We start from the raw sequence: 27,474 nt of genomic DNA on the forward strand, positions 1-27,474 counted from the left end.
TACAGGGAGCTTAGAAAACTGCCTTTATTCTATTAGTTGTTGGAAAAATGAAAATACAGAAAGAGTTTAGTTGGCTGCAGAACAGCAAGAAGTTCACAGGTTAGGAGTCTGATCACTACATGGTAACCAAACTTACACAAAAAGTTTCATTTTTTTTTAGTTTTGAAACTGGGTCCAGCAATGAACTTAAGGCAACTGAACAGTTCAGAAGCTTTGAGTGTGAGCAGGCTGTCTTTTCTCATCCCTACGGCACGTCATGGAAAAAACTCCTCCTGGGTGTGCAGATCACTCAAATCATTCAAATGGGTCAGACTCTTACAAATGAACAGGGGAAGAGGATCAGCTGCTTTCCATCGGACTTTATTTTCAAATACAGTTTCTTAAAAAACCCAGAACACCTTAACGCAGAGGTTACACGTAACAGTATTAGGAAATCCAATTATACAAAAAATACTACATCTAAGCTGGGGTAAATAGATTTATTTTTGGTAACATACATTTAAACTGGCACTAATTACACAGTAACTAAAAGGTAACTAACATGAAACCACAGAACCCTCACTTCTCCTTAGCTGAATGGGACTTGGTCATTTCAGAGTGATCACATTTTCAAACTAATGTTTTACACCACTGAGCCATGAAAATCAGATCTTCCTAAATGTGATAGCACTGAAGCTACACTTGATTCCACATACAGCCACGTAACTGTTGTACTCAATTAGAATAGGACGTTAGTTATAAAGTAGTTACAGACCAATCCTCTGTGTTGACAGCTTTTTCTCTTTCTAGAGAGAAGAAAGAAGATAGAGAATTGTCTTCAATTAGCGCCTGGCATATCCTGTGAGTGCAGAAAAGGTTTGTTAGAGGAATGTTGAGGTTAACCTTGGGTGCACAGATGAATTTGATGCAGATTGTTATAAAAATCATGGTTGGCTTCTAAATACTGGTAGCAAGATGACTCGATTTTTAAATCTCTTAAGTAAATTATAGATAATGAAAAAGGCCAGTAATCATACACTAAGATTAATAAACAGCACTTCAAAATTACTCAAGTGCAGGGTGCTGCTTTGGCCATCTTCCTCTGGCCACACTTATAAGAGAAGGCACCCGGACTTTTTCTTGCCACGCCGGGCTTGCAAAGCAGCTCTAGTGGCCATTTCAAAAACCTCCCTCACACCGTCTTTGGTCTTTGCCGAACACTCCATATACCCAAATGCACCAATGCGGTTTGCCATATCTCTTCCTTCTTCGGGTTTGACAGGCTCCTGTAACAGGACAAAAGCAACGGGTGAGAACAATCCAAAGCCACACTGACGCATACCAGCCTTCCCTTTCCCGCCCAGCTTCCCAACAAAGGCAAAGGAATTTCTGGATTAAATGCACATAAGTAATTGGTTAGTTAATAATTAATTGCTCCCCTGAGAGTGATCCTTTAAATAAGAAAGGCAGATTTAAAATAAAGTTTGCTTATCTTCTCAAGATGCAGCATGCACCTCAGCCTGGATTACACAGACGGGGTGTATATTTGCATACTGCGCCAATGCCTGAGGACACGATGGGTTTTCTAACACCTCCGAGCTTGAAGGCTGCAAGACCCTTTGAAACTTGAGCAAATGATTGCTTATTTCTGAGGAAACATTTATGCAACTCTTTGCCACAATTGTAACAAAAGCCTGTGAACAAATCCCAGAATTAATGCCTCAGTCTTTGTATAAAGACAGGTATTATGCAACAGGAGCAAAAATTCCAGGAGAGAGCAGAATATCTGCAGTCCCATACCCAGCCTGGGGGTTCCAGACTCAATCTGAAAATGAAACCCAGTGATAGGCTCAGGAATGAGCTACAGCACCTGTGGTTATCACCTCAAAACACCTACCAATAAAACTGTTGCCTTTCACATCCTGAACATACAAAATAAAGAACAACTCCAGCGTGCATGCACTTGATGTGTTGATGTCTCCTAATTAGTTCCTTTCTACCTCGGGATCCAGCTCTCCAGCACGGAGAGCAGCTGACTGTTAGGAACCCAATATAGCCATTTTCATTGTTGAGAATGCCTTTTTCTAAAAATTAAATCTCCAAATACAAAAAAAGAAACACTCAATTAAAGGTAATATATACTTTCTGGTTTCTGTCATGGATAAGCGTTCATTATGCAGCCCACAGGAAGCTGGCAGCAAACTGCGGATGCCTATTTAATGCTCTGGTACAACCACTACACACTTTCTTCATTTATTGTAAGACCATCGGAAAGGAACCTGCCTGCTTCATTTTGGCCAGCTCTCGTCTTGTGTGCTCGTCATTCCTCAGGTCCTTCTTGTTTCCTACCAAGATGATAGGCACGTTGGGGCAGAAATGCTTCACCTCCGGGGTCCACTTCTCTGGGATGTTTTCTGAAAAAACCAGAACAGAAGTATGACTGTACTAAAACCCACTTCTGGGGAGAGTTTTATTTTAAAGCTTTTACCTGCTGCCTCAGTGGTTTTAGCTTGCTAATCCACACTGATGACCTTTTTTCTGCTCTTAATTTGGGAAGCAAATAGACCTGTTCTGGTATTACCAAAAAAGAAGCCTGTCTATGGTAACTTTAAGGCTGAAGGACACCTAACCTCTTGGCTTCTCTACATCTCTCAGTAGGTACTTGACAAGGGTTAGCACAAGGTACTTCAAAGAACAGCATGCAGAATTCTGAAGTAGAGTGCTATGGAATATTTTGCTTCAAGAGAAAGATTTTATTTATCTCCAGAAGCTAAAGATGGGCACAACCCTGAAGGGTAAGCTTTTACATCACTTCTTCCTTTTAAAAAGCAACATCAAGCAACCACTCCAAACTCTCCCATTAACTGTAGCAGAAATGTTGTTGTATACACTAATTACAACTACACAGAACCAAAGACTTTGTGTAAGTTGTTTGCAGATTTGCCACTTCTCCCTATCTGCAGCAAATTAATTTGGGCTCATGTACAAGAAACTTCTTCCTCCCAACATAACTTCCCTACCTGACGTTTTTTTAAATGAAGCTGCAAATGGAAGACCTGAGGGCTTTTGAAAGCAAAACCTTGATAAATTCTATATAGCAGGAAGTGCTGAACAGCCCAAAACATTCGGCTTTGCTTTCAGAAGCTCTCAGACATCTGAGATTCACCGGTGGATGTACCTGCAGGCTACATAACCCCTTTTTATCTTCACGAAATTCCATTCAGCTTTTGAAGAGACATTCACTATTAAGGCATTGTTTTCTTGCTTGAAAAAACAACTTAGACGAGCATTTTGAAGCCAGTTTTTGCACTACAGCCAAAACAACAATTCTGCAGCTGCACCTGGAGTGCTCAGGGGATGCCGGTCTCTGGACGCTGCACACCTGAAGAGCCGTCTGGCAGTTCACTGCCCCCTCCACTGCTCCCAGGGACACAGGCGCCCTGATACCGGTGAGCAGGAAGGGAGGAAAAAGTAGCCAAGATCAGACTTGACTTAATTAAACCCCTCTCCCCCTGCCTCCAGGGTTCAGTAACCCATCTTGTTTCCAGGGCAGTCAGTTAGCTCTCCAGCTGCCAGGGGAGTAGCACGTGCAGTAGAAGGGAGCGCAGCTCAAACCTTGTACGTAGCTGTTAACAGCCACAGCAGGCACGACCACAGCACCGCCGCCAACTAAATCGCAAACTGTTTTGCAGAGAGACGAAGACAATGAAAGATGTCTCTAAACACAGGATCAGGTGGAAGTCATGAAGAGAGAGATCAGGCTTTCCCAGATATTAAGCTGGCATTGATTTTTCTAAAAAGACACTTTCACATCCCACTGCTTGTTCAACGGCTGCTACCCTTCAGAGGCAAGGCAAGAAATGAGACTGAGCAGCTATCAAACATTATCCCAGTCAGACTGTAACACCACTGTAACATCTTAAGGAGTATTTTGTTTGCTCATTTACTCAAACCTCCTGTGAATTGTGGCAAGAATTGTATTTTTCAACCATTGTGGTAGCTGCATTCAGGACTAATCCTTCTATTAACTGCATTTCTGTGCTTCCTGGATCCTTTTTGTCTCATTCTTTTTTCTTCCTAAGACACAACTCTGTGAGGCAGGGTTCATCCATAAGATAGATCAGAGGTGTAGTAAAAAAGCCTCTCTAAGGACAGCTTGCAGTGATTGTGATCACCCTGGCAGCAGCAAACTCCAAAGGATTCAGTGGTTTAATACATTTGAGAGAGAACTGGTATCCCATTTATGAGTGCCAGTTAAAATAATTTGACACCTGTCGTTAATAGACAAAGCAGAGGGGTCTCTCACTTTTCCTGGCTAGGAGCTGCCCAATGCATGGACAAAATTTTGACCGGTTACAAAGAAGTTCCAGTCAGTCACTGTACAGAAGGTTCGTGTCAGAGTACAGCTGGTCACTCACACACAGAATCGATGTGCCTAAAGATCTACCTTAACACATTATCTGCATTCTAATAAGAAACCTCACAAATAGCCACTAGGGAACAAATCCCACTGGTGAGAAGTAGATAAGGGAACTTTTACAGAAATTCACTTGTTTAAGAAAGTGCTACCACGATGTATTTGTTTGAGACTACACTGGACGGATGGAGCAATTGCCATTTTAAAGGGACAGAAATCAAAAGTTCCAGAGAAGTTGAGTCTTAGAAATAAGAGTATCTCTATCTCCTGCTCCTTACCCTCTTCAAAAACGTGTTTGTAAGATCAAATACATTGATATCTACGCATCAGATTTACAAATCAATCAGTGAAGATTTCAGTCTTGGACTCCACACAGAAGAGGTGCCTATCTAATGCACAGATTTTTTGAAACATATGTTTTTGGAACTCAGAAATCATAAATCAGGCCACTTTTTTCTGCTCTTTTCTCCATCGCAAGCATATGCCAGTCACTGGAAAGCAGACTAGGAGAGTATAAATCTCCAGCCTCTGATCATTTCCACCAGTGAGAGAGCCCCCTCCAGTGTAGTTCTAGCCCATGTTTTTAACTCACCAAGCAGAGAGCAAAAAAACCCAGGGCTATTTGGGACCACTAACTCAGAGTGTTTCAAGCTGATCTCTCTTGAATAAATGGGGGAGAGGGGGGAAAGGGATGAAAACACAAAGCTAGCTTTCCCATTTACATAGAAAGGAAGGTACTCTGTTTTCCTGGATATAGTGTGGTCTTGTGTGTATAAGAACCTGCAATTTCCAAGGAGAAATAATAATAATAAAAAAAAGTAAAATAAAATCAAAACTTGGGCGGGCCATGCCTCTCAGTGGACACCTTATGTACTCACAGGGCTCCCGGACACAGCAGAGTGCAACTACAGCCTTCCTGTTTGCTTGGGGTCACCAAAAGGCAGCACCTCCCAAGGGACGAGCACACCAGCACGCTGCCACGGCCCACCAGACAACGCTGCCGGGTTGGGGGTGCTGATCTAGGCCAGGGAGCTGCCTCCCTGCTAAGTGTTGCTCAGATTATGCAGCAGAGCCCTGGGTAAACAGAGCGTGCTGCTGAGGCTTTCAAAATGCCACTCAGCACTGTTGAGGAATACAGGTTCCTTTAAGGTCTTAACGTCTGAAAACTATACATTGAAACCAGTATGCATTTTGAAACTAGGAATGCCCTCAATCATTACAGCACGTGAAAATGTATTTTACAGCATGACTTCCAAGGGGAATACAGTGACACAGAGAAGTGGTTCCAATTCAATTAGTGATCTACTTACCTAAACTATCAGGACTATCAATTGAAAAACACATAAGTATAACATCAGTATCTGGATAAGAAAGCGGTCTAAGTCGATCATAGTCTTCTTGTCCTGCTGTATCCCACAAAGCCAACTCAACCTGCAGAAGAAAAATAAGGCAGTTAGGGAGCCAGATCACCAGGGAAGTTTTGATTCAGAAGCCAGTAACCCAAGAGAAGTGCATAAAATATTTTAGTCAACACCACTCAAAAGGAGGAGCCTACAAGACAAACCGCTTTGACAGGAGAAGTATTAGAAATTTTACATTCCATAACTCCAAAAATCTTGCCGCTTATGAGACTTTTCTTTACGTCCATGACCAGTGTCAGTTCTCTGAAAGGACATAAAAGCTACCAGCAGAAAAACAAGACAGAAGAATCGAAGGGAATCGGCTCCAAAGGGCTGGGAATCTCTCTGATAAGCATTCCAGAAATACCAGTTTTCAGTGAAAGTGGACTCTCTAAGTATATGCTTTTTAGGATTATGCACATTTTCAATTGGTTTACAGCTGGTACCTGTAGTGACTAAGAAATGTCAAGACTGTACTTATTTGTGCATAAATTCATTAAAACTCCATCACAGCAGAAATTTACACTTGCAATTTGCTTTGAAATAAACCTGATTTGTGTGTAAAGCTTCTTGTTACTAAGAACTGAATAAAGTAGCTAATGTTCTTAATATTTCTACTTACAGTGGAGCTAGGGGAGAACACCCCAATAGCACTGTTTAAAACTGTAGAAGGAATAGCCAACATTTAAACTAGGAAATTTAAAAACTATAACCAAGCTCTTAAGGTACTCTTGCTTGAGATTCTCTGATGCGTCTGCCTTTGCGATGGAGTGGGTTCCTTCTTGTTTAAACTCTTAGGTTCAAAAATTCCAGGAAAAAAGTCCACAGCAGCTCAGATAAAGACAAATGGGCAGAACTGGAACCCAAACGTGAGCTTGAATGTGCAATGCAACTGTTTGGTTAAATTGTGAAGATACAAAGCCTGAGTTGCATGCATATACAAAAAAATTCTTCTGTATTTCAGTCAGAAATACTCCTCCTCTCAGAGTCACCTCTGCATTTACAAATGTGAGTTTTGTGGCAAATGTTCGTATTTTTTACAGAGATGTCTGTTGAGGGTTCTCTCACATGACACTGGAATCAGCTCCTTTGCTCTATCTAAAAAAAAAATGCATCTCGTACCATCACCGTTTTGTCTTCTCATGGTAATGCTTTTCTAGGAAAACACAGGTAAGTGGCTGTCAAACAGAACAGTCTTAAGGATCGCTCTCCTACAAACTTTTGTAACCAAGTTTTCTGAAGACAAAGTGCTTGGATAAAATGTCATCTAGTTACAAAAAAAATCAGCTGCATTTCCACAACAGAAAATGCACTGCTCAAGCTGCTCATGCAATTTTGATTCAGATACTGGCTGCATATAGCTGATAGGGCATGACTCCCTGTTCACCCATTTAGAGATGCAGAGATTTGGGCAGAAGGGAAATGAGGAAGTTTGACTAGGTGATAAGAGAGAGAAATGGATATCGTACATATTTTAAACAGTAGTCCTTAGAGTCTAAGATACAATACAGAAACTGCAGAAACTGCCACCTGGGTGGGAAAACATGTTCTAATATTAGTCTAAATTATTTTTTACCCATTCATATCATGGGAGAGAAAAGCTCTTTTTAGACTCAAATAGCATGAACTATCATGACTAAAACCACAAATAATCCATGCCTGTAACAGTAGGAAATCAAATTTAACATAAAGCTGAAAACTAGCTCAAAAAGTTTTTGCTCAAATCAGGATCGAAACTGAGCAGTTTCAATCAATGTGTCACTGCACCTGAACTAGAACTGACTGAAAGATGTTCTGACTGTACCTGAACCCAGAGCAAAGGCACATGTCACAGCAAGGCGCGAAACAGGGAAGCTCAGCACCGTCAGCATCAAAACCTGCCACATGCTTGACATGAGGACCCGTGGCACTGAGGTCAGCTCTACGTGGTTACGGTAACAAAACAGACATATGCCATGGCTGCCTAAAAGGGTTTGAAAATACTTGAGCTTTCAAGGTGCAGTTTCTGCTTTGTGTGCTTCTGGAGTATCCTGGAAAGTGACACTTTTACACATCACACACTACCCTGCATGACATAAATGCAGAAGGCAACCTATCTGGTGTTCAGAGAGCAGCCTTCTGAAAACAGCCTCTTGGAGCAGGTGCCTGGCATGTTTGCTTGTTTGGCAAACAAAAGGACTCAGAGGTCACACAAACTGAAAACTGATTTTCAAAGTATTTAAAACTAAAATTAAATATTTTCATGATTAATTTACTGAAGTATGAACTAAAAATGAAGCTCAGTGAGCCCGGAGCGGGTACGCTTGGCTGCTAAGAATTGCATTCGTTCAGACAAGTAGGACAGATGATGACGATGTACACTACAAAAATCAAATCCCTTTGAAGCCTGTCAGTCATCTGTTCTGAAGAGGATCCTGCACGTTGCCAGGAATGGGTATGAAAAAACCTCTCTCCGGGAACTAGTCTTTGTTAATCACAATACCAGGTCCCTATCAAAACAGGGACTCCACCACACAATTCCAAAGGCTAGCAGCCCTGTGTCCTCAGTAGGCAGGTCTTTGAATTGCTCCATCCCCTCCCACCTACTGCAACATTTTACTTGGAATAACTGTATGGTTTTTAGACTCTCAACTTGTGTAAGGTTAGAAATAGGTTGTTAAACAGACAGCGGCTATGAGCAGGTTCTAGCAAGGCCAATATTTTTTCCACAGGAACATGCTTCACATTTAAAAATATATTTACAACATAAGCACTAAGCATGTGTACTAACCACTTATTAAAGTGTAGAGATCTCCATGCTATTCTGAATAAATGCAAGTTCATTTTGACTGTTACAGAACTGTACACATACCTGCTTTCCATCCACTTCGATATCTGCTACATAATTTTCAAAGACGGTGGGAACATACACTTCAGGGAACTGGTCTTTGCTAAATACAATCAGCAGACAGGTCTTTCCACAGGCACCATCACCCACTATAACCAGCTTTTTTCGAATGGCTGCCATAGCTGAAAAACAAAACGACAACTTATTAATTCTTCTGCTACAGCTTTTAACTGAGATGCTAATAATTAACAACCACTAAGTTTACAATTAATAAGAACTTTTAAATTGGGTCTGCATGTCCATTAGAGACACAGACAGGTATCTGGAATCACGTGAGTTCAAATTCCCATCCTTTTGAGAAAAACATTCCCCAGCACTTGCCAACACACTGGTGAGCCACTGCGTACAAAAATAATAGAAAAGGGAGGAGACCAGCCTGGTTCAGCATTTCTTGACCTATTCTAAAGGTTGAGATAGGAACATCCAGAGACAGCGAGTGAGCAAGCAGCACTGTCCAAGAGTACCTCCTGAAAAGTGTCTTCTAGGTAATCAAATAGGAGATGCTTCAATTCAAGGGCAGTAACATTTTCTTGTCACGCTGAGTTGTCTTAACTACGAAGTGCCAGTCAGCTGGACTGAGGAGCATCTGCTGCCACGTCAGAGCACCAACAGAAGGATCTCAAGGTAACCAGCCTGTTCCTCGAATTACAACCACCACACTGCAAAGGATTTTGGAAGGACACATCCCACTCTTCAATCCGCTCTCCTGGACATCGCTGTTACCAGGTTAATATAGCCTGCTATCAGCTTACATTAAGTAAAGGCGGGACACAGAGAGACACCACCGTGGTGCTCCACACAGATCTCTGCTGTTCAATGTACTGATTTGTACCAGGACCGTACAAATCCATGGCTTGCTCACATGCAACTTTGGCCTCAAAAAGACGGTATGAAAGCTTGAAAAGGTTTAATGAAAGCCTAGAGTCAGCGTGGGACTGAAGGAGATGACTGTGTTGGATTTGGCAAATTTCTATGAGTCACAAGTGGCCCAAATAGTATGGATAGGGATTGACTGTTCATCACCACTTCCCACAAACAAATGCAAGGGGGGGTGATACAGAGATAGTAGAAAAGGGTTCAAGCCCACCAGAAGGCAATGGGCCTCGGGAACTCCAACAAGAGGATGTTATGGACACAAGAAATTTATACAGGCCTAAAGAGGACTGGGCAAGTACATGGGAGAAGCTTCCTATGTGAGTTAAAGAATGCAGAAACCACATCTGCCTTAGAAAATCTCCACAGTAAAAGTACTTTGAGGCTGAGAGAGTACTTTGGGAAGCACTATATATGTGCCTGCTCTCTACTTTCTTTTCCCTAGGCGTTTATTTGTGACCATTGCAGGAACAAGCCAGAGATTTAGGGAGTGACCTGGCTACAAGGGACTGGAATGAAGACAGAACCATAACTACTGTCTTCTCCATAACATAAAGGCACTCCAGGGGAAGCCGCTTAGTCATCCCATGAAGCTTCCTGGAAATGGAGCAAACAGCAACGCCACCATAATACCTACCATTGCATGACCAAAATACCACAGAGGGAGCACCCTTGTGAGTTAACTTTTGCCATGACAATCCCAGTACAAAGCTCTATGAGGACGACTAGGGCTGCTGGCAAGGGGAGAAGGGCTTGAAGAAGCAAGAAGAGAATTAAAGGACATAGCAAAAACGTTTTCTCCTTTCCACCTCTTCTCTTGCCTTACAAAATTAAGTAAAAAGGTAAAACTAACCATCTAAAAGCAACCTTTAGTACTATTAGGTGGTGAAGAAGCACTGGATATTACAGAGATTCTGTACTTCTGCTCCAGGTGCAAACAGAGAAGGACCATTTCAGCCCATCGAGCAGCAAGGGCTCAAGGACTTGTAGACCACAGTTTTGTCAGACACAACTGCTCAAGTAATCCAAATCTATCTCTAAAACGAGCTTCTTTCACCTTGTGAATATACATGTACACATATTCAAGTTATTTACCTCATGGATTTGGGGTTATTTTTACATTTGTGGAAGGTTTAAAATGATCCAAGCTTTAAAAAGGTTTTCTTTCGGTGGCTTTAGATGGCTTTGAATACTTTCTAGCAACGGTAATATTTGATTTTTACAGAACTGGAAATCATCTGCCCTCTGTACCAAGTCAAGATCAACTACTTACAAGTTCTACCTACTGTCAGCTTTGTCTAATCTGCCCTTCAAAACTGTAATGCTGAGTCCTACAAAACCTCTGAAGTCGTCTACTCCTGTGCTCCACAATATTTACTATGAGAAGATTTCCCCCAATGTGTATCCTCAACCTTCTTTGATGTAATGTAAGCCCATTACTGTTTATCCTATTTGTCATGGGCATAGGATAATAGATTATTCCCTTTCCCTAGTGCAGTTGAGAATACATGCCTTCATTTAGTCGTCTCTTCAGGCAAAACAATTCCAGTTTATTCAAGCCTTCTCTGTAAATCATATTTCCTAGACTTTCCTGTTGCTCCCTTCTGGGCACAGTCCAACTGGCACAAATTTACCAAAGCATAGAGCCCAAAAGCTGAATCCAGTATTTCACCTAGGGCTTTACGAACATTAACTGGAGCTGAAGGATTATTTTATTGATCTGCCAGGATATACTGTTGCTTAAACACCAGACTGGAAGTGTACGTCTGGGTTTTTTTCTCCCCAGAAGACAACACTGTTGATACATTCAACTTTTAATTCATGATAACTCCCAGATCTTTTTCATTAGGACTGCTACATTGTAAGTTGCTCTCTATTCACACAGCTGAATGTTCTACTGGCATGCTTTTATTTATCCTTCCTCTGACTGATGTTTTATTCTACCTCCAAGTTCTAGTTCTGTCCTCCAGCTTAATCATAGCCTTTCTCAGATGCAAGTTTAATAATCACGATTCCCAGATAATTATCTAGGTCATTGATGAAACCACACATTGATGACAAAGTAGGTGGATGACGGAATGGGATAACCTGTCTTTCCTCAGTATCCTCCCTCCTTCTCCCTTCTGTGCTAGTGGCTGGGGCTCTGGCCCTTGATCACTTGTGTTACCTGCAATAGCACCTAGGGTAGGCGACCTTTTTGGCATCACCTATGGATAACTGTCTTTCTGTGGATTATCAGATCAACTCTTCCTTTACCTTCCTCCAAATACTTCCATCACTCTAGATTTTTTTTTTTTTTTTTTTTTTTTTAAAGTGTTCCTTGCCAGTCGAATTCTCATTTTATGCTTTGGTCTTCCACATACTTATGCCTAAGGTCTACGAGAAAACTGCAATTCTGTAAAAAAATCGTCATTTGATGTAGTGCTTTCTATAAACGCTCCCCTAAAAAACCAGCTTGAAAATTTTATATATATATATATATATATAAAACTATTTCAGGAGTTTTATTTGATCTCAGTATCTCTTCCCTGAGAAAAGCCTATCACAAAATTCTCCCTGCCTGAATCTTTCCTGAGATCTGTTGACATTATTTGGACCCAACGTGGAAGACCACTCTGTCAATCAAAGTGCCTTTCAGCAGTGTATGCTCAACCACTTCCATCTCACTGCTTAGGATCCACCCCATGAGACTCTCCCCTGATCACAGTCTTTTATGTGCAGGATGGTCACCAGGACATCTCAAACCTGCTGAATAGTCCCTTCCATCTAGTACATCGAACATCTAGGTAATTAAAGATCCCTCATCACCAACTTCTAGAGGATCCTGCCAAGATGCTCACAAAAAGCCTCAACCACCTCATCTTTTCTTGGTGACCTATGGCATCCTCATCTTTTTTACTTTAGTTTCACCTTCCACAGCATTACCACAGAAGAATTCCCTCTGCATAATGTCCTTGGAACAAATGTGTTGTATAAAATTCAATTCAGAATGCAAAGATCACCACTTATATCCTTGAAGCTTTCACTTGCCTCCAAAGCCCTAGGAGTTGCTTTTGATTTGCTTACCTCAAGCATTCCCCTGGGCATGCAGCACAGGCTGAAGCTAGTTTGTTTATGGACCTCAACAAATTTTCAGAAACAGCTCAGATTACAAATGCTGGGTAGACAGAGACGCCTCAGGATGTCAGATCTGATCATTGGATAGACCCCTCCATCAACCTCGGAAGGAAGTCACCAAACATCACAACTGCTTGTTTCTTCCTGATGCAGTGGTTACGAACTTTACAGCTTTATAGTACTTGAAAGTTTCTTCTCTACTGGTGAGGCTGAACCCTTAGTTGCTGCCAGAACAATACACTTCACTTCTATTCAACCTGTGGATGCTGAAGGATGGAACACTGCTGTTGGGCCTGCCCCCAGCTTTCTTCTCATGACAGATTCATCTTAGCTGTATTGCTGAAGGTCTCCATGCGTATGGAAATTGTTCTAGTGGTGCTACATGTCCCAAATCCCCATATTTGTTCTTCAAATTTTAGCAGATATCTGGCCACAGCAACAGCATCCCGTAATCCATGCATTAAGCATATTAACAATAATAATTTCCTTATTTAGAGGATTCAGCGTACAGATCAGCATCTTTTAGCTAATTATTTTTAGTTAAAATAAATACATTCCTATCCAGTGGGTAGCTATAAGGGATTTTCAGGTCTGGCAAATACTCAGAAAAGCAACATCTCTGTAGTACAATAGAGAAAAAAATTGATTACTTAGAATGGAGCTACATCTTAGTGGTGCATATCACAAGGACAACACTAACAGCATTCACAGCAGTTGGGTCTTTCTGCTACATTTTGACATGCTCTGGTTTTCTTAATGAAGTATTCTGAAGCTTGGAAATACATCAAATTTGGACCAGCAGTATGTTTTGGCAGGAATAAAAAAGCACTTTGCTAGCCTAAAAAGTTTCATTTAAGATGTACGGTACTTATGTTACATGCAAGTTAGTATTTGCTGCAGTACAGCCTGTCACCAGTGAGTATGTGTCTACATTTAGAGGTAAAAAACCCTACATGAACTACCTAAGAGGATATTACAAATAGATCAAATCCAAGTTACCACTACCTCACTGTAACTGAACACAAGTACTACACATTCATCCTTTTACGCAATGCATAGAGCAGGGAGAGACCAATAAATCCAGAAAGCTGCTGGAACACCATCACTGACAATGCACAGAACATTGACAGAACATTGAGCAAGAAATACTCTATTACAATTAGTGTAACAGAATGGCTGCAGCGATCTCCTAGGGGAATCTGTGCCGCCTTCTGCAGCAAGACGACAGATCTACAATTTTTCCTACTCTTAAATGAACCACTCCTCCCACCTTTGCATTTATAGGGTTCTTAAAACCAGCTGGTCTGCTAGATTCAAAGTGGAAACTCTCACAACATGACTCAAGTGACTCATCTGAATGGAAGAGATTCAATTATGACATTTCCTCAACCTAGGCCAGTGCCTTTCACAGGTATTACAAGAGCTTTAGACATCGTTTACTCAATCCCACTAACATCACAGGAGGTTACAACACAAGGAGCTCCTGTTTGCTGAAGGTTGCCACACTAATATCCTTGTTACATGAGGCTGCTATTTCTAAGTGCAGTGACGCTCCAAGACTCATGCAGCATAAAGCCCTGCTTGTTAAGAGAATCTAGCAAATACTCCAGAAGAATGAGAAATGGGGAAAATATTTTTTTCCGTGTTTTAAATGTACTCCCCCCCAAGTATTATTGTTTACTGCAATGGAATTTGCCTCTTCTCTTCAGCACGCTATTTAGTTTTCCAAGGAACAACATTTCCAGTGCCTCCTCTCCTGCAAATCCAAGGCCACACAGCACAAGTGCGGATTGTGGACACGCTGTTGACATTCTGAAGTTGGATAAGCTGGTAACAAACATGCCAGGTTTGCCTGTCTTGCTCTGGATCTCATCCTGGAGAAAGGACTAAGGTGGAAGAAACAGCCCTTTACCATCACATAGGTATCCCGACTAGATTTAATTTCAATTACCAATCAACTACTACCAACTTTATTTTGTCTGCTATGCCATGCGGGCAGATCCCTTGTACAACGCACAGTTTTGTCAAAAAAGATCTGGATTGCTGCATAGGTTAGCAAGACCTCAGCAGAAGCAGTTCAGCAGGACCATTAATGATGTTTCTGATGCTGAGGAGGTAACATCCTTTAAATTCTTTCCCACCTATTCTTGCTGAAGTCCTTAAAACCAAAATGTTGGAAAGCAAGGGTTTTAAAATCTTGTAAAGACTGCTTTGCTGCCGACTCCTCCATGCTCAGCACTTAAACAGTTTGCTATTGAGCGAATTACAGCCTGGCACTCTTCTCACTTGCTTCATTTCCCTCTTCATTCAGTCAGCCCTGCCCTGGGCCAGCAGGAGGAAGAACAAGGCTGAGGGACGAGAAAATGAAGCCCTACTCAAGTGTCCCCCATCCCAACCAGTCAAGCCCTGCCCTCTACCTACCACAGGGGAGAACTGCCTCTGCACCAGGACCTGAATTTACTCTTAAAATATACTCACTTTTGTTCAAGTTTGAGGGGGAGCAGGAATGAGTTTCCCCAAAGACTCCGCTGATGAAGAGGACATGGATGAGCAGGCTTTCCCCACAGTTTTCTTCTGGCTGTTTAGCAAGGTCTGGCATCAAAACTGAGAACTACCAAAACAGTTTGGAGCAGAAAGCAGATCAGCCCAAAAGCAAATGGGTCTGCTTTTAGGGCAGTGTATACAGACAGTTAAGAAACTGAGATTGAATACGGAGCATTTGGGTGGGGGAAATGGTTCAAAGACCATAAGCAGAGAATGGGGAGGGGGCAGGCAAACAGGCCAGGAGGAAGATGGCAGAAGGATGTAACTGCTCAAATCCACCCTTGTCTAGAGCAGAATCCAGGATTCCCACATCTCCCAGCTGTTTAATTGCCAACAGGAGGTAAGCATCTCAACCTTCTCCTCCGTTCAAGTTCCAATGGAAAATGGCAGCAACTATACATTTTGTAATTTTTTTTCTCCACTACGCTTTTCATTAGTGAAAGCATGCATAAACAAATGTCGGAAACATTGCAGTTTGCTGTTGAAATGCAATTGATGCTACCTTAAATCAGCTCGTTTAAGCATACATAAGCCTAGGTGTGCTATCATGCTATTTTTTTTTTTCCCCACATAACCCATACAGGATGGCCATGCTCTTAAATAGCAATAGTTGTGAAGTAAAGGAAACTATGACCCCAATTCACCTCTTACAGAAGTTGCAAAATGGATAACAAACAGCCTTGGGACTGCAATAAGAGTAAGAAAAAAAATAAAAAAAGAAAAAAGGTGATTCAATCATATAAAGGAGTTAGATACAACCCATGCTTCTGCTACAGGGTTCCTAAAAGATCCTGGAAGAACTACATACACCAAAATATGCTGCAAGTGACCACTTCTTTATTGTCTTCATTTCTGAAGACATCCAGAATATAACTCATCTGTACAGCTGCACTGAAAGTAAAGCCAGATGAACTCCATGCTCAGAGTGATCATGCTCGTTTGGTACCATGTACAACTTGAAATCAAGTATTACTGGGGTAGAAATACAGTTCAATAACAAGCTATTGGAATATAAACACTAAAAACATGAATGCAGTCACCACTATAAAGGAGACAGTCAGCACAGCTTATTTCAATAACTGAAATTTACTTAATTCTGTGCAAATCTGCCTGTGGACACCTGCATTCATAAACTGATAAGCCACATTATTTAAAGCATTGCTAACAAGGCCTTTGGGAAACAACTATATTTATATTCATTACAGCATCCAGCACATAAAGCTGTTTGACAGTACTGCAAAATAGACCTATTTCTAACTACGGCGTTATGTGGGAGCAGTTGGTAAGAAAAAGATACGTGCTCGGATTTTTTTTGGAGGGTTACATATGAAATTTAACACTTGAAAAAAGTCCCAAAGCTGGCAAAGCACAGGGCAGGCTACTGATGTTGCACACTAAACGTAATCCACAGAGAAACAGAAATTTTCTGTTATAAGACTGAAGTACAATTGAAAAACTGACACAGAAGGTCAGCATAATATCCAACGAGATTAAAATACTGGACATAGGTCCTTCAGGAAGGTCCTCGGACAGGGCAAGCTGTGTGTTCAGCTTTCTGCTAGCAGTTTATTCAGACTATGTGTTAACCATGCTCAAGTCTGGCAAGTTTTACTAGTTTGGGAAAAGTGCTTTGCAAACGTAGCTGTACATTTCCAGAGCCAGCTTTAAGTTGGGAGCAGTATAGCTGTGTTACAACCCCAGCTAATAAACCTCACCAGGTCTCAGCTAACTCCACAAATAACCAGCTCAAGCCTCTTTGTACCACATCACCAGAACTGGGAGCAGGGTCAGCTTAACTGCATTAGATCTTAACAACATTGGTTCAGTGCCAGCCCCGGTGAACCCTTAATGACTGATGAATTTTATACAGTCATAAAGAGTTATTCAAAAGTACAAAATTGGTGTTTAATAGGCATGGGTACACAATGCATTTCAGTTAAGCACACAGTGTGTTGTTTATGCTGCCTCTACGATGGCTGCGATAGGGCAGGAGATACCTCTTCCAACATAAAGCCTGCCAGTGCAAAGTTTTTGAGGAAACCTGAATCGGCAGTCAGTACTAGATCCATGTTGTGTGTCATGCGGACATAGTACGTCTAATCTCAGATATCATGTGAAGTCTCAAAGCTGGATTCATCCTATCAAATTACAGCCTTTGCCCTTGCTTTCCTCTTCAGGATAAATCCTGTATGACAACACACAATTCATCTGACTCTCAGACAAGAAAATTGCTTTGGATTCTGATAAATTTTCTTGATTTCTAACCAAAACATTTTGCTTTGCTCTCCTTCCCTGTAAAGCCCACCCACCCGTGTTTTACAGGAACGATGCCTCAGCACGATCAAACACTTCCAGGAACACACAAAATATCTTTTGTTAAAACACCCAAGCCATGACCTTGTGTGCAACCCTCTACACCCAGCACTGTGTCCCACAAGCAGCTCCAGCATGGACACTGACCAGGGGACCAACTTGTCCCTGCAGCTAAACTTACATTTCCTACATCTAGAGACTCACAGATCATCCTTTACTATGGGTCTACACACATATAAATATGGGTACATTGGCTTGGGACTTAGGTCTCTCCGCCTCAGCACCTGGCATTCAGGATCAGCTTAGGAGTGGATTCCTACAGAAAAGCAGAAGAGGAAAAAGGAACAAGAAGCTTCCGCCTCCATGCTCTCCAGCCTCCAACCATTTTCAGCTCAGGAGCTTCTTGGATCAGATGTGGTTCCCATGAATTTGGTAACCTCAAACAGATTTCTCTTCCATGAGCTTGTCCAGACTCCCTTTGAACCCATGTAAACTTCCAGCGCTCACAACATCCTGTTGGAGGGAGTTCCCACAGCTTAATTACACATTGTGTGTAAAGCCACTTCCTTCAAATTCAAGATTGTCCCTATTAGTTTCTTTTACTGCCTCCTAACTCTGAAATGGAAAGAGCGAACAGTTTACCTTGCTCATCCTCTTTCTGCTGCTCATGTAACAGACCTTCCAGACTGAAGCATCCTAGTGTAGAGTTGTTGTGGGGGTTTTTTAATACCTTTACACCTTTGACAGTAGCGACTGGCTGATCTATCAGCTGGCTGCTCCTAGCATAAGGAGTAACAAAGTGGTAGAGGTGTCATGGTGAAGTGCTTCAGCCAGGAGGGCCCTTGGAAGCCCAGCAGCACAGCACCGTGTACCTTTCCGTCCGACATCGTCCATTACAGCCCCAAACACACTAGGGCTGCTGCAACACAGGCCCCAGGAGCTGGAGCCCAGAGGGACGCCCCTGTTTTAACAAGGGTGTGCTGTTATATCCACTCACGCCATATCAGAGAACCACACCCTGAGCTGTGTTTCAAGTGCAAACAAGCTGCAGCTTGGTCATTCCCCTGTACATGTTTCACTCCTTGCATTAACTCAAGTGCAGACTATCTTGACTTTAAAATAGGCAATAACAGAGAATCCCCGACCATGCTTCTTGCTCCGGCAGTTAGTTACATTTTCTGCATTAGCGATGAGGTTTTATTTGTCACTTCCTCATTTACTTGGCCTCTGCAAATTTCTTCATACTGGTATTTTGTGTTTCTTCCAGGTGATTGGTAAGAAACACAGCCTAAGAGCTAACTCCTTCATGTTCTCACTAGACACAGATTCAGTTGAGTCTCCACTTGCCTTTTAAAGCTGTCCTCTTTCTACTAAATTTAATATGAACCATATTGATTTTGCACTGGCTTAGTTTCTCAGTGAAAATGACATGCAATTACGGTCAAGTGCTAACCGAAGGCTAAGATGAACACCTGTACTTAAGAACCAAACTGAAACAGTTAACACTAATTGTTTCTATTTCCCCCAGTCCAGGTTGAGTGACATTGCCTTAATTCTTTCCTGAACGCTTTGTTACTTATTCCATTATCGTACCTGGGATTGATGTCTTAGTCTGATGGGATTATAATCATTAAGGTTGTCCTACTTCTCTTTATTATTACTGCATATTAGCATTCTTTCAAACTCCTTAAACTGCTGCAGTATGTAAAGAGCTTTCTGGAAAAAAAAATATTACATAAAACCCCTCCGTTCTCAGGCAAGAGATCTTCAGAGCTGAGATATATATCAAAACAGAGGTGTCAATTACCAAGTCTGGTCAGATTAGGCATGCAATACCATTCAACCTTTTTCTTTTTTTTTTTTTTTTTTTTTTAATTTAAAGAGATAATCAAAATACCTGATTACAGGGAAGTTCCCTGTGTACGGATAAATAACTGACGAAAGATAGGAAACCAGACAGAAAGAAATGCTCAGCTCTCACAGAAGACCACCAGTGGAACGTGCACCGCTCGACATTCCTAAATGACCTGAAAAAGTGAGGAAAAATAGCAATACAACAAAATTTACTGATGATGCCAAGATATTCAGGTAATAAAGGCAAGGGCTTACTGTGATGAATTTCAGAACATTAACAGACTCTGTGCCTAAGCAATAAAATTTGAAATAGATAAATGTGAAGTGATACACAAGGTAAAAACCAGATTCAACTTCCTATATGAAATGATGGACTGGGAGCTGATTGCTGCTCCTCAACGGCAATATTTTAGGGTTATATAGTTAATTCCTTTAAAATACAAGCTCAACACTCTGAAGAGCTAAAAAATATTTTAAAATTCCAGTATTAAGAACTAGAAAAAATGAGCAAAACAGAAATCATTAAGCTGATGTAGGAATCCACAAGCACGCCTGCATCTTTTGACTCCGTGTGCAGTTGTGACCCTCCCCATGCCAAAAGGCTATAAAGGAACTGGAAATGACTCAGAGCAGGGCAACTCAGATGATTAAACTATAGAACAGCATCCATATGAAGAACAACTATGGCAGAACTGGAAAAAGGACAATCTGGAAAAGACACAACCAAGAAAGAAAACTACTACAGACGCTTCTCTAAGATCCTAAGCAGTGGTGAGAAAAGCTCGGGCCTGAGCGTTCAGTCTTTAAAACATGGACAAGGCCACATGGGATGGGCCAGGTTCAAAGCAAAGGCAGGCAGGCCTCCCAGCAGGGCAGCAGGCTTCATTGTTTCTACCACATTTCGACTTTTTAGATCCATAATTTCTTAGTCATAGGTTTCTCTTTGAGCTCCCTTTTTCTCCCAGTTACTTTTCATGCCTTTGAGCTTCTGTTTTGTATTTTCTACTTTCAGTTTCTACTTTTCTCCTATTTCATCTGTAGGGCTTTCTTGCATTGTTTTTTAAGTGCAAACAAAACACATGCCTTCATTTCCTTTCCAAGTCAGGTTATTTAATTTGCTTTCAACACTTGACTGGGGAAAAATATCAAAAGGAGGTTCCTGAAATGTCTTTTTTAAGCCTCTTTAAGCCAAAATTGTTAGAAACTGAAACAGCAATATGTGCAAACAAAACTCTCTGTCTTAACATTGTCACCATGCATCCTGTTTTGCAAACACCAAACTTAGCAAGGTCCTCCTGGTCTACTACAAGTTTTCTTTGTTCGCAACTATCTGCAAACTTCACCCCTATGCTGTTCACCTCCCTATTTCTATATAATTAGTAAATTAACACCATTTCAGAACCCAGGGAAGAAGGCTAATTCCGGCATTTCTCCTCACCTTACTCTACCGTGACAAGTCCCCCTCCAAGGCTGAAGACAAAGCTGGGACTACGGGGGCAGAAAGCAGTATTCTGTCCTCAGGATCTGTGGCTGCCATTGCTGTCCTTCCACCCTCACTTAACATTCTTGTTACTTTGCCCCTACTGACTAGATCTTTGTTATCTGTAGGTACGATGACTTAGGAGAACACTTCTCTTATGCAATACCAAGTTCCAAGATTACTTTGCACAAAATGAGATTAGGGCTTAATATTGAGGTAATTACAGTAGATCTGTGGATTTCCACTCGTGTGCAATCTGCAAAATGCTTTGCATTTGTGCCAGTTTTTTTCTTGGTATCCTCTCTTCCCAGACACCTCCAGCATGTCAAACGTGATGTGGGGCACCCACACACTGAACAAGGCAGGTTCTGCTTGGGCGAGATGGCTCTGTCTTTAGGCACCCACCGCTGCCCCGTAGCTGGCAGCAGAAGCACATATGGACAAGAGAAACTAACTCTTCCACACAACCATCTTTTTGTACCCATAGCTGACACTCCCACCTGTGTTCCTCCTCCCACCACAAGACATCTGTTGAGATTGCACTGGTTCAGATCAAACACCCATCAAGTCCAGCACCCTGCCTGACACAGGCAGGCATCTCAGATGACTAAGACATTAAAAGAAGGAGCAAGCACATTGATACCTCTGCAAGTGTATTTTCTCAGTTTCCAGCTTGGGGGTATTCTTAGGTTTTTTAATCTTTGTGATCAACAGCCCATTTGATAGCATTTTCTTCTGTGATTTCATCTGTTTGATTCTGAAGCCACGTAAATCGTTGTCATTCAAGCACTTTGTGGTGCTGCATTCTGCAGTCTCAGTACAGACTACGGGAGAGGCACCATCGGTTTTGATCTAGACCAGACTGTGCTGTCATGTCTTTGCCAGACTGAAGGGTTCAAATCTTTTTAAGTGTCCCTTGTATGGAATCCATTCCTTATTCCTGATCATTCTTCCCAGCCTCTTCTTTGCTTTTCCAGTTGCACTATATCTCAAAGTCCATCTTTCTTGGTGCGAAACCACAGTCATCGGTGTGCTAAGAACAGAGAGCCATGATGCTATCCTCTGTTTTCTTCTTTATTCCTTTCCCCCAAAGCCCCTCACACGTGCTCATATGACCACTGTTGAACATTAAACTTGCATTTTCACAGAATTATGACAAGCTCTCCCTCCTAAGTGGCAATAATTAACTTTCACCCTATCGGTGCATAAACAAAGATTCCCCCCTGCCCCAACTTTGTATTTATCTGGAACAAATTTAATTTGACATTTTACTGCCTGTAATTCAGTGTCAGAAGGACAAGCTGCAATTTCTCCTAGTCAGCTCTTGTCTTTTCTTCCCTTACTACTCAACACTTTTCTCACCAGATCATTTATGAGTATGCTGAACAGTATAGGTGTAACACAGATCCTTATTCTTCTCTTGTCCCAAACTTCCCTTCTCTGTGCTTGTCGAGTCATTAAAAAACTCCAGTAGATTTAAGCAGCACCGTTTCCTTTGCAAAATCCACATTGACTTTCTCCCACCGTAAGTTGTTAGTCCATCTGGTTACTTTTTTTTATAATTAATTTTTAAAAAAGGCATTGAACTCTGTGATATCCTGCTGAACCATATTTAAGAACTGCTACCATGTAAGCCATCTTCGATTTCTCCGGCTTCAAGGTATTCAGTGAGAAGTTACATAGCATAATTAATAATTTGGTCATTTCAGGCCCGAGTTTCCTTTGGAACCCATGGGCAAGCACCATCTGGTCTTGGCATTTTGTAACTATATTTATCGCTTTGCTCTAAAAACTTCTTTGCTGACACTTCAAGCAGATACAGATCTTCCAATGAGTCCTGTTCCCCACAAAGAGAATTTCTGGCATAGAAACCTCTTTGGACTCCTCCACAGTAAACAGGAATGCACGTAAGTCATTTAACTTTCTACTGATGGCTTCATCATCAAATATTTCTTTCACTTCTTCGTCATCTATTGGCCCTCCAGACTCCAGCACCTTTCTTGCTTCTGATGTACTTGGAAAAGAATTTTTTTTTTTTTTTTTTTTGCTAGTAATATGATGTTGCTCAGAGTCTTTCTGGCAGGTCCTTAAATTTTTCATTTGACTTGCCAGAGTTCACGTTCTTATTTACTTTTCTGGTCAGCTTCATGACTTGAACTTTCTGAAGGCTGTACTCTTATTTCTAATACTTTCTTTATCCCAAACTGCATACTCATTCTCATCTGTCAACATTCCACAGTATAATTTAAAATCTTCCCAACAAGATTTTCAATTTCAAGCGCAGAAGCCTAGTTCTGCTGTGGTTTACATGGAACCCAGCCTTTCCAAACAGCTTTTGGACTGAGGTTCAAAGAATGAGCCAATTCACTTTGTCAGTACCAAGTCAAGATCCTACTGTAACACAGCCTTCTCATCTCACACAACTTCAACAGAGAAGATAGAAGGTGAAGAATAAAGAGCCTCCAGGCGTAAAATATAAGAAAAATGAAATGTTAGCAAAGAATGCAAACAGAGATAACTGGTACTTGGAGAGCTGCTAGTTCTTTCAAACCACTGACACACGTAAAGACAACCTTCCTTAAAACTGTGAAGATGAGGAGGAGGAATCACTTTGTACACATCCACACTAGCGACTGCTCCAAATGTGACAGTTCAATCAGTCAGTACACGGTCAGGTGAGACAGAACTATTTACTGTTGCAAAGCACAGCTAATTAACTGAGCAAAGAGACTGAATTCAGCCCCGTTTCTGATTTAAAACAACAATAAAAAAAACCAAACAAAAACCCCACAACTGTCAGAGCTTGAGGAAAGGAAGACCTCATATTCGTTGTGGGTGTACTGCCCAATTTTACTCAGTATACTACTGACTCTCCATCTGTTCCTTCTACTAGGGACCTTGGTCATGAAGGCTGGTCACAGCAAGACAATGAACCTTGTTCTGATTAATTTAATTAGATGATTCACTTAGGAAGGACTGGCTGTTAGTTGTGTGTATACAACAGTGGATGGCAAATATCTTAATTAAAAGGTGGTCTACGGATATCTTAGTTCTTTTACCATCTCAAATGCCCTTCTCAAGTGAAAACATGGTGATATGAAAAGGACAGAAGAGAGGATGGACAGATCAGAGCTGCTCTACCAACTCCAATTATGCTTTTGGTAGCTTTTATTCACAGTTCAGAATGAGGTGAGAACAGAGATCACATCAAGGCCAGAAGGCACCCGGACACCTAACAGTGGTGTAAAATGGCTTAAAGCAACAATAACCTAACCAGTGTACGGAGACAGTCTTTTGGGATATTTGTGCTTATTTTTGAGATGATCCCAAAGGTAATAAGCAACTACCTCTTTCTACTTAGCTACCTAGCTATTTCTACAGTGTCCAGTGTTGCAGGAGAGGAATCGCACCAATAGGCAAGGAGCAGAGGATTTTCATCGTGCATTCAGGTGTGTGCATCTGCATAGCTGCATCCCTGGGAATGAAGGTGAGCTGTCATTTGGTGCACTTATTTTGCACAGCACTCTTCTGTACTATGGAGTTTCACCCGTATTACTTGTTTACTAGGACAGACTCATCACGGATCAATTTAAGATTTAAAGGGCATGCTGGCTAGCCTTTATCAACATGCTAACTTCCTCAAACTCGCTAATTAAACTTTTCTTCCACGTCAGTTAAACTGCATTTGAAGATACATCGTAAGACAATAGAGCGGTACATGAGAGTTTAAATGGATGTGGAATAATATGAGCCAGATTAGAGTTTAGTATAAAAGGTAAAAGATAGTGCCTGAATGGAGACTTGGAAAGAACCTAATGATATCACAGCAGCAGGGAATAAAACATTACAGAGAGACTGAATGAGAAGATACAATAGTGAGAAGATAGTAGTCAAGGTCAGGAATTTCTAGGGCGGAGTGGACCACAGAAATGGCGTAAAGAAGAGCCAACAGGGTTCGGGGCAATGTAAATAAGTTGCAAGAAGATGAAGAAGTGTAAAAAGTAGGAAAAACTAGAGTTACCATTAAAAAAAAATGAGGAAAGACGATGACACTTCCAAGCCCCTCCAAATTATCAAATTGTTTTTATTTGGAATTTGCTTATCTGAAGAGCCATCACTAGTCCTACATCCTGGTGGCAGTTAAGATCATTAGGATGTTTTTACTGTCAATTCCTGGCTCAGAGAACTCCCCGCCTCTGGCGCTCAATTGCTGTGGCACTTGGCCAGAGTGTGAGTTTGGTGAACTATGAGGGATAACACATAAGAGCTGTTCAGCTTAGCTCTGTGACCGAATTTCTTTTGCCCCTTGTGTGAAGGTGCATTTATGTCTTGAGAAATTATTTTTAAAAAAACCCACGTATTCTAGTGTTAAATGATACAAATCGCCCATTAAAATTAATTTATGTCAAGCACTTATGCTGAATACGCTGTTAAGCATTCCAGTGAACTAATTAAAATGAAATAAGGCTAATGACAATTTTTCTTTTTTTAAACATGCAACCTTGGTCCAAATCAGAGCCAGAATTAGTCTGCATATTTGAAACAGAAATGCTAGTGCTGTGTGGCTGGAGACCTGGGTAAGGCCAGAACAGGGCAGGAGGAGGGCACACAGATGCATGAGAAGAGCCTTCAACAGAAAGTAAATATTTTCACAAACAAGCTTTTCAGGGAGGGAGAGACTTCATATTTCCCTACTGAAAAAAATGAAAAAAAAATCCCAAAATAAAGCCATTGGAGAATCTAATACTTTGAGTCACAAACAACACTTAGGACAAGTAAAACTAATTTTTGAGGTTTCTGAGATAAAAAGAGGGTTATAAAAGTTTGCTTTTAGAAGAAATGCACTGTTTTAAAATCACACAGCAGAACTGTTACCTAGTCTAAGCTCGGGGGGGGGGGGGGGGGGAAGCAACAATAAACCTAACATTCCCTAGGTAGGTCTTAGGATTTAGTTTCCTCCGAATCCTGCATCACATACAGAAAGACTGGGTGGGAACCACTGCTCACAAAGGGTTCCCTGCCACAAGCAGGTGAACTGTAGTGGGAGAGAAACAAAAGCTGGATATGAGGCAGCAACTACAAACAAACAAACCCCCGTTCCAGACACCTCGCAGAGACAGACTTAAAGGGATATCAAAGTAGTTAAGGCATCATTTGACTGGGACAATACTTTGTCCTGAGTCTCTGTAATAACTTTAACTCCGTAAACCTCTATAATAAGTTTCTGCGGTTTTTGTTTTTAGACTCAAACACAACTGAAGTAGTCTCAAGGTTCCTCTCGCCCCTGAAGGAACAGGCTTCCTGGCAAAGAAGGTTTAGGTAGCATATAATTTAATAGCTGGGTAATTTTCAGTCTAAGGTGAGGCTGTTGGGCCACACGAAGCTGATCGCGCTAGTAGTTTGTTTTAAACCAAAACCGAGCTCTTTGCTACACACTTGTCCGCGTGCCCTCGGCCTGCTGAGGCTGCACCGGCTTCGGCTACGGTAAAAAAAAACAAAATTAAAAGTTTGCAATTACACTCCGAAAGGCGATTTCTTCCCTAGCTAAAAGTTTAAACACGAACAAAAACCGGGAAGTATTTCCGCAGGAGCTAACGCCCCCGGCCAGGCCCCGCGCAGCCGGCGGGACGCACGGGGGGCTCGTGGGCGACCCACGCGTGCAGGCGCGGCGCGGCCGGGCCCGAGGACCCGGGTCACCCCCGCGGCCCGACTCCGCGCTCCGGCGTGGCGGCGCCTCCCGCGCGCCCGGGTGACGTCACCACAACAAGCTGCCAGTCAGCCGGGTCACCCCCACCGCCCGGTGCCCACTCGTGTCACACCCCACGGCGGGGGGGAGGGGGGGCCGAGCACCGCCTCCGCACCGCCCACGGCGGAGCTGGCGGGAGCGGGGTCCCCGCCGCGGCTCAGGCGCCGAGCGAGGCGCGGGCGGCTCCAGCGGGGCAGCCCCCGGGGCCGCGCCCCAGCCCGCCCGCCCCTCCCCCGCTCCCGCCGCCCGGAAAAGGCCCCGTTACCGGCCCCGGAAACTTGGGGGCTCTCGGAGGGGCGGCCGGGCCGCCGCACACGCCCTCCCCTTTTGTGCGCGCGACGCCGCCCGGACGCGGCGGCGAGAGGCTCGGCCGGGCTCGTCCGCCCCCGCCCGCAGGCCGCGGCGCGGGCTCCCGGCGGGGGCGGGCGGGCCCCACCCGGCGGCGGCAGCAGCGACGGCGGCGGCGCCGCGAAGGGAGGGGGAAAGCCGGTGAGCCGCCCTCCCCCCCCCCCGCCCCAGGCGGCGGAGAGCCCCCGCCGGTACCTGCGGCCTGCGCTGGGTCTCGCTCCCGCCGCTTCCTGCTCCACAGGCCCGAGCTCGAGCAGCGGCGAACGGAAACGGGCGGGGCGGGGGCGTGCGCGCTCACCGGCCCGGCGCGACGCGGCGCGGCGCTGCGCTCCCTCAGCCCGGCCCCGCCCGGCTCCGCCCGCCTCCGGCCCGCGCACCCGCGCGCGCGCGCGCCCCCGCCCGCCCTTCGGCCAATCGGCGCGGCCGGGCGCGGGGGCTGCCGGGAAGGGGCGCTATAAAAACCCGAGTGCTATTTACGCCGCGCGGGTTGGGCGGTTGCGCCTGCGCGGTCCGGGA

The 27,474-nt window shown here is 43.0% G+C and overlaps 1 protein-coding gene across 2 annotated transcripts; it reads right to left on the reverse strand.

Moving 5' to 3' along the window:
* On the reverse strand, positions 1–27,258 carry RHOA (ras homolog family member A). Of its 2 annotated transcripts, XM_050904942.1 has the most exons (6): positions 27,154–27,258; positions 19,428–19,557; positions 8,648–8,805; positions 5,707–5,827; positions 2,263–2,393; positions 1–1,265 (listed from the first exon to the last, which is right to left on the reverse strand). In XM_050904942.1, the coding sequence occupies exons 3-6, from the start codon at positions 8,801–8,803 to the stop codon at positions 1,092–1,094; spliced, it is 582 nt and encodes a 193-aa protein (XP_050760899.1). In that variant the 5' UTR covers positions 8,804–8,805; positions 19,428–19,557; positions 27,154–27,258; the 3' UTR covers positions 1–1,091. The 2 variants fall into 2 exon arrangements, with proteins under 2 accessions (XP_050760899.1, XP_050760898.1); XM_050904941.1 differs by lacking the exon at positions 19,428–19,557.
* Positions 27,259–27,474: the final 216 nt, after the last annotated feature.

This window comes from Gymnogyps californianus, chromosome 13 (assembly GCF_018139145.2).
Source record: "Gymnogyps californianus isolate 813 chromosome 13, ASM1813914v2, whole genome shotgun sequence".
In the NCBI taxonomy this organism is placed as follows: Eukaryota; Metazoa; Chordata; class Aves; order Accipitriformes; family Cathartidae; genus Gymnogyps; species Gymnogyps californianus.

Excerpts from the sequence above, each read along its gene's own strand:
- RHOA (XM_050904941.1), bottom strand. The coding sequence starts at position 8,803 with ATGGCAGCCATTCGAAAAAAGCTGGTTATAGTGGGTGATGGTGCCTGT. Across the intron at positions 5,828-8,647 it reads TCGAAGTGGATGGAAAGCAG|GTTGAGTTGGCTTTGTGGGA; the intron begins GTATGTGTACAG and ends TTTCTTCTGCAG. Across the intron at positions 2,394-5,706 it reads TGATAGTCCTGATAGTTTAG|AAAACATCCCAGAGAAGTGG; the intron begins GTAAGTAGATCA and ends TGGTTTTTTCAG.